Raw genomic sequence first — 7,867 nt, forward strand, 5'->3', positions numbered from 1 at the left:
CTCTCGAGTGTGACCTCCATGTGGAGAGCGTGAGGTGGGAGCGACTGAATGAAGTGAGACGTTAGCATGCAGCTGTCGCAGAATGGACCGGTCGCGTGCTGGAAAAAAAGTCTCAATTGCCGCGCGCGGGAGCCAGGTAGAAGTGGCGGGAGGCGCGTGGAGAGGCCGTTTAGGGCCATCGCGTGCAATTACCGACAATCAGATGAGAGTTTAAGACCTGTTCTCAACAATGGGCCCAGTTCGCCATGTTCATGGGGGTGAGCGCTCAAGTGCGTGCAGCTGCGCGCTCACATTCAGCACCAGCAGCAGAACTACCTCGCGCTCCGCAATTAGCAACTCCTTTCAGTTATAACCATTTAAAAAAGCAGTATATTATCCACTGTTTTTGGTTGCGGAATCATCTCTGGGAAGGCGAAGAAAAAAAGGGAGTGATTGATTGTCGCGTGAAGTAGGCTGCTGAGAGCGAATTTTCATAATTGTTGTCTTAATCCCGCACGTAAAAAATGTAAATTGCCTTTAACTGCATATGAATGAGTTTGACACATGCCTTTTTGGAGCTCGATTTTTGACCAAACAATCAGAAAGGGGAAAAAAAGCACGTATCTCATTTACAAGTGTGCTATGCGCGTGCAGACTTAATGCTTTTATTATAAACATAGAAAGCGTTTTTTCATATCAAAATGAGTGAAATATGTATTATCTGTCCTTGTAGACGACCAAGAACACGTGTGGATTGTGCGGACCTGCAGGAAGAGCTGGGATGAGTTCATTGGCCACTGTCCAAGAGGCAACACACTAGAGGAGAAGTGAGAATACTCACACACAGGCAGGCCATTGTTTATATGAATGACACATTGATGCAGCTTTGTGACATTAATTCGTTTCTCAATCCGGTTTTCTTTTCCAAAACTGAACTGAGAGTTAAAAATAAAATATTTTCACTTTAAAAATATATATTTAAAAATGTGTGATTACCACTACACTGACATCTGTAAAACTGCAACCCACAGAAATCATATAATGTGAATGAATGCTTAATGGAAAACTAAAAATAAAACATAAGTTTGCATTAACTTATACAAGTCCTATATATATATGCAAAAGCTATAATAAAAAAATATATTCTATATTGAGCAGCTTTCTAAAAATGTTTATTATGTACTATATGTGCTTTATTTTCCTTTTTATTATTACGGTATTATGAGAAATGAAAGAGTCCAACTAGAAAAAAAAATATATCTCAACTGAACAGCTACACAACAACCCACAAGAATAAAATATCATTAAATGAGTTTAGGTTTTAAAAGTCATTACATACAGTTTATTTATTAAGACAAAACTATGTTTGAATAGATAATAGTGGGGTTTGGGTACAAACTCAAGAAAATGTTACATCATTGCTGTATTCTGCCCAAGCAAATGACCAATACTGCGAAAACATTCAACAGCTGAATACAGTGTTCTATTGACATGAATGAGTCAGATTCTTGCTCAGCTCGAAGGAAATGTGATGCAAAATCTTCTGCATTTAAACAAATGTGTGTGTGTGCTTGAGTGAAGAGAGGATAGGCTAGTGAAAAATGATGTCTTTTGAAACCGAACACGGGATACGAGATCATTCCTGTGATGTGGACTGACAGGGAATTCCTGTATGTGATGGCGATGGAATCAGTGATGGAGTCATTACTGCACACACTGACCCGTGAAGGGTCTGCCAGCTCCTCCATCAGCCTGTGATTGCTTCCTGCTTCACTCGTGCACACAGACCCAACACTGGCCCATGCATTTATACCAGAGACAGAAATTAACCAGGGCTCAGGGCAAAAAATGCCACTGAAAGTGACAAAAAAAAACTTATTTTTTCTTTTCGAATGATCTGTTATCTGTAATATTTGGTATATGCCATAATAGTCTATCCTAACTTGTCATCATAACAGTCAGATATACAAAAGAGTGTTCCCTTCCAAAAAACACTGTGCTGGGAATACCATGGCAGTGAATGAAACATATTTAGATGTATACTTCAAAAAATAAGTGTGTAAAAAAAAAAAAAATACAAGATCATTCCTGTGATGTGGACTGACAGGGAATTCCTGTATGTGATGGTGATGGAATCAGTGATGGAGTCATTACTGCACACACTGACCCGTGAAGGGTCTGCCAGCTCCTCCATCAGCCTGTGATTGCTTCCTGCTTCACTCGTGCACACAGACCCAACACTGGCCCATGCATTTATACCAGAGACAGAAATTAACCAGGGCTCAGGGCAAAAATACCACTGAAAGTGACAAAAAAATATATATTCTTTTCAAATGATCTGTAATATTTGAAATATGTCATAATATCCTATCCTGTCATCATAACCTGTAGCAGTAAGATATAGAATCTGCATTTCATGTCATAAAAGAGTGTTCCTTTCAAAAAACACTGTACTGGGAATACCATGGTACTGAATGAAACATTTATATTTATACTTTAAGAAATAACATCCAAGCTAGCACAAGTATTTAAAAAAAAAAAGGTAAAGAAAATGTATTTAACACATGTAAATAGTGCCTTAAAAATAATAATGAAATATGAATATATATATATATATATATATATACACACACACACATACACACACACACACAAATACATTCTTTATAGGCTTGGACTGGAAAACATTTGAAAATCATTTTAAAAGTCTTTTTAACTAATTAATTTATTTTTTTTTAAAAATGCATAGCCAAGAAATAGTTAATTAATGATGCACAGCCAAAGAAATAGTTAATTATTTTATTTTATTTTTTACAAAACAGACATGTGGAAGTGGGGAAAAGTGCTTACAGGCTACCTGTCATAATAAATACAAGAATCTAGAGGTCTTGTCCCCCATTCAGAACACAAGAATGCATTTCTCAAATTTAAGTTACAATTTCAGACTTTTCCCCCGGTTTCAGACCTGTACACAGCTCCTATCTGTTAGTATACAACGTGTCTGCAGCAAGTATACAACACTCCCGCTCCCTCGTCACAGCTGAGGCATATACGGCACACATGTACGAAGAAAACAATGGAACATAGACACTTTCGTCTCCCACATAAAGTCAGGACACTACTTAAATAAAAATACATTACATGTACATTTGCTTTACATGTAGTTATCTTTACATTTTACCCAAGTGCTCTTTTCAGTCTCAGTTTTCCTCTTCCTTTCTATCCTACGCACAAAATACTGTTGTTTGTCATTGATAGTCCCTTCTTGATCCTTAATATTTCTTTACATTTTTTGTCGAAAATGTTCAGAGCACTGTTTTCGATTTGAAATAGTCTCACACTAAGATCAACGTCAATTGTAGTCTATGATTGCGGGTAAACTGCAATGACAACAGTTATTGAAATTAATATCAATGATCAAAATTAGGGAAGATATCAAAGATTTAGACATCTTTTTAAACTATAGAAATGATTATTCAACATTTTACCTGAATCTAAAAGGAAACAATTTCACTTTTCTAAAACTATCTGCTTTCAAAACAGAATGTTGACGAACAATTGCAGAAACAATTTGCAGTTATTTTTACAATTAAATGATGGACTTTAAGTAAGTCCTTTATGTACGATTATTTTTAAAGTGAAATCTGTGGACAAATCAAGACTGCTGGCTTTTTAGGCCCAAGAAAACACATATGCTTTGCAAACGGGTGTTAGAACAAGAAAGCAAGGAATAGTGAACTGAACCGTGGCATAAATTCGTTTCAGTGGCTTAGTACAGATTTCAATCGTGGCGTATTTCGGCAAGGAAAAAGAGAGAGAAAATTTGTCTTACCACCTGGTTCTATGCCATTTATTTCCCATCCACATCTTTTGTGCTTTTGCCTTTTTCAATCTAAATGTTTAACACTGATGCTGGTAACTTTACATTCCTTTTGTTTGCATTCAGAGTCAGATGAGATTATCAGAAGAGAGGACGCACAAAGAGCGCTAGTCTTTTACAGTGTGTGCTCGAGTCTTTTCTCTTTGTCCAAAAGTCCAGATCCTGGTCTTGGTGACAAAGTCCTAAATCCACAGGTCACGTATGCGGTTTTCCTTAACCGAGAGTGACTAGATGCAGGTGAGTAAATCCTGTCCAATGAAACCAGAGAGGAAACAGTCTCTCTCTTTGCGAGTTCAGAGGTCAAGAACAAGAGGGACCGTGCCCCTCTCCTTCAGCCAGATCCGACCTCTGGGGTCGGCGCTGGGGGACGGAGGTTTGGAGCAGGAGGTCAGGGGTCAGTGCGAGGCGGGGGCGTTAGCGGCTGAGAGGGAGCTGCGGCAACGTCATGGCCTGATGAGGGAGGCTCTGTGTGGTGAGCATCGAGAACGGATGACCTGCGAAACCAAAACAAAATAAACACAACATAATATTAATCTCTAGCTATATTAATTCATCGCTACATATTTTTAGTCCAGAGTAAAAACGCCACCAGTTTGGTTTGAAAAAAATGTGTTTATCAGTACTGGGGACTACTTTATACACTAAGTTTGGAATAATTAAGGTTTTTAAATGATTTTAAAAGAATGACATTAATTTGAACAAAGATGCAGTGAAAGATTGTGAAATATTATTACAATTTAAAATAACGGCTTTCTATTTTAATATATTTTAAAAATGTTTTTTTTTTCTGTGATTATAAAGCTGAATTTTCAGCATCATTACTCCAGTCTTCAGTGTCACATGATCCTTCAGAAATCATTCTAATATGATGATTTGATGTTCAAGAAACATGTCTGATTATTATCAATGTTGAAAACAGCTTAATATCTCTGTGGAAACAATGATTCCATTTTTTCAAGACTCTTTGATGAATCGAAAGTTCAAAAGAGCAATTTATTTGAAATAGAAATCTTTTGTAACATAAATGTCTTTACTGTCACTTTTTATATATATTTTTTCAATCTTACTAACTTTTAAATGGTAGTGTATCACACTTTCCACGATAATATTAAGCAGCACAACTGCTTTCAACATTGATTTAAAAAAAGTTTCTTGAGCATCAAATCAGCATATTAGTATGATTTCTGAAGGATCATGTTACACTGAAGACTGGAGTAATGATGCTGAAAATTCAGCTTTGCATCACAGGAATAACTTACGTTTTACAATATATTACAACCGTTCTTTTAAATTGTAAAAATATTTTACAATATTACTGTTTTACTGTATTTTTGATCAAATAAATCTAGCCTTGGTGAGCAGAAGAGACTTCTTTCAAAACCATTAAAAAATCATAATTATTCTGAACTTTTGAACAGTAATTTATATTAAAGTAAATATTTTTGATATTATTATTACTGTTAATATATTATTAGCAATAACAGTTAGAATGAAAAGTGTCACTGAATTACAGTTTTTCTTGCCCTTCGGCTTTAATGACAGCAGCTCTGAGGAGACACTCACTTTCGATGTACCCGTGCAGGGCCACCATGCGTGCTCTCTCAGGACTGCCGAAAGGGGAGTAATGCAGCTCGTCGGGCAGCGATGGGGGCATGCGGGCCTGCGGGTGAGCTTGAGGTGGGCCGCTGTGCTGGGGAGTGTGCTTTTTATGCCTCGCTCTGCAGTTTTGAAACCAAACCTATGAAAATACAACCAGCTGTCAAGACGAGCCGTCTCTTTTAATGCATTTGAATGGAATGGAAGTATTAAGGAAACATTAAGAGGTTTTTGTCACCTGTATGACTCGTCTACTCAGTCCTGTCATGTCTGCCAACTTCTGCAGGGTCTGAGCGTCAGGGTTGTTGTCCTGTGCAAACTGCGCCTGCATTACCTGTGCATGCATGTGTCACATTAGCATTAGCTCATTTACTGAGGGGAAGTGCATATTTGTAAAGAATTCATACATTAAAAATAATCTAATATATTAGAAATCATATAAAATCTTAATTACAAATTATAATTATAAATGAAATTAAAAAACTTTTTTAAATGGAACAGTTTATTGAAACTTTAGACAAAGAGTTTGCATTGTTTTTGAGTATCATATTTGATACATCAGGCTTTTATGGCTCATAAAGTATGATGTATTGAGAATATGGAGCTCATACTTAAAAGGAGGAAAAAACTCTTTTATTCAGAGGCCCAAACTGGACAAAAATATGCAATTTTGTGCAGTGTTGTTACAGTATGTATATGGCCAAAAAGTGAGATGAAATTCTCCTATCTTGTAATGTAAATCAATGATCTTTATAACAATATATCAGGCTACTTACATAAAATGCATATGGATATCAGTTTTCACTCTATATCGGCCAAATAATGTCTTTGTAAGATGATATTTAAATGCTTAGTTTGATGATCAAAGCTCTGTAGTTTCAAAACTTATAATGCAATTTAATACAATGATGATTGAGAGATGAACAAATAAACGTTTCTTAAACGCCTGATGGATCATAATTGATACACACATATTAAAAAATGATACATGGATAATCAAGTAAACCTAAGTTGCTTCAGTCCGGTAAATGTTGATCTTGAAATACTAATAATATAAATTATTCTAATGTTTACTTTATAAAATCAGTAAAGATTTCAAAGCAAAAAGACATTTTCACAATTATACTAAAAGGCCTTTTACTTATTAAAAAAAGTATAAACGATCAATCAGATGACAGAAAGCATGTAGTAGATTGTAAGCAACGAGTTTTGATCATGCTGATCATTTAGAGACCTTGTTTTAAATATGATACAGAAGGGGTTGGTTGCTTTCTGATAGTGCCATATAAAAGGTGAAATGATGTTCCATTTGTTTAAAACATTAAATGGAACTGAAATATGAATGTATACCAGACAAAAGCATAACCACAAAGAGGGCTTTGCTTCCTCATTGTGTTTGATCATCTTACCTGCAGCTGTTCTGCAGTGAAGGACGTTCGTGCCCTTTTGGCCGGTTTTGGTTGACTGTCCTGTTCTGACGGCACCGCCCCCTCCAGAGTGAGTCCGCTTCCTGCGTAAAAACCCGGGGAAAGTGGTTAGAAACTCTTTTCAGATCAACGAGATTTAAAGCGAAATGCATCTGAAACACACGTACCGCTCTCAGCGGCCCGTTTCAGGTTCTCCACCATTGTGTCGTAATGGATCCGACAAAGTACTTTCTCCTCCACCAGCCCGAACTCCTCGCCTGTGGACAGCTGCCGTTTGCAGGAGAAGCAGGCGAAGCAGGCCAGATGGTAGGCATTGCCTCTGGCTCGCCGTACCCAGTCGCTGGCGTAGATCTGCCGGCCACAGCGGGCACACTTTGTACCAAACCTACTGTGAGACAGAGAAGGACTTGGGCATCAATACTTATCCCATAAACAATAAAACATGTTACACATGTGCTTAGTATTACAACCCATAAGCTAGTGTAATGATAAAAGCATTTGTGCATTTTGCTTCTTGTTCTGAATTCAGTTTAACAGCGAAGCAGGTATTTTGTTTCTCCACGGAAAGCTCTCCATGGCAGAAGACAGAATACAGATAGGCTGAACCGTGTCCAAAAGATAACCGCTAAACGTGTCAGACACGGCTGTAAAACTCTCAGCACAAACAAACCACTAGTAATTCTCTGAGCCGCAGGTCGACAGGAAATGTCTGCTGATAAACTGTGCTGATAGGATCCATAAACTCTTGATTTTATCCAACAAAGTGCTTAATGCATGTAAGATTGTCTATTTTTAAACCACCTCCACTTTTTCTTTTGTGAAAAGGACTTCAAATATGATTAATACACATATGTAAATGAATAAAGGCAGGGAGTTGATAAATTACCTTGTTTAATATATATGACGTAATATTAAACACTATATTTTAATAATTTATATTTTATTATATATATATATATATATATATATATATACAGTATATATT

The 7,867-nt window shown here is 36.7% G+C and overlaps 2 protein-coding genes across 2 annotated transcripts in view; one reads left to right on the forward strand and one right to left on the reverse strand.

The window, feature by feature from the left end:
* Positions 1 to 998, forward strand: part of morn5 (MORN repeat containing 5) — a 13,498-nt gene extending 12,500 nt beyond the window's left edge. The window contains exon 5 of the mRNA XM_016557552.1: positions 713 to 998. Coding sequence (XP_016413038.1) covers positions 713 to 810 — 98 coding nt within the window. The 3' untranslated portion in view covers positions 811 to 998. The remainder of the gene's footprint in view (positions 1 to 712) is intronic.
* A 2,602-nt stretch (positions 999 to 3,600) lies between these two features.
* Positions 3,601 to 7,867, reverse strand: part of LOC107744075 (LIM/homeobox protein Lhx6-like) — a 14,207-nt gene continuing 9,940 nt past the window's right edge. The window contains exons 4-8 of the mRNA XM_016557549.1: positions 7,050 to 7,270; positions 6,865 to 6,965; positions 5,694 to 5,789; positions 5,423 to 5,597; positions 3,601 to 4,353 (exon numbers count right to left, since the gene is read on the reverse strand). Coding sequence (XP_016413035.1) covers positions 4,274 to 4,353; positions 5,423 to 5,597; positions 5,694 to 5,789; positions 6,865 to 6,965; positions 7,050 to 7,270 — 673 coding nt within the window. The 3' untranslated portion in view covers positions 3,601 to 4,273. The remainder of the gene's footprint in view (positions 4,354 to 5,422; positions 5,598 to 5,693; positions 5,790 to 6,864; positions 6,966 to 7,049; positions 7,271 to 7,867) is intronic.

The sequence above is a fragment of the Sinocyclocheilus rhinocerous genome, unplaced genomic scaffold, assembly GCF_001515625.1.
Source record: "Sinocyclocheilus rhinocerous isolate Xijiao unplaced genomic scaffold, SAMN03320098_v1.1 scaffold287, whole genome shotgun sequence".
NCBI lineage: Eukaryota > Metazoa > Chordata > Actinopteri > Cypriniformes > Cyprinidae > Sinocyclocheilus > Sinocyclocheilus rhinocerous.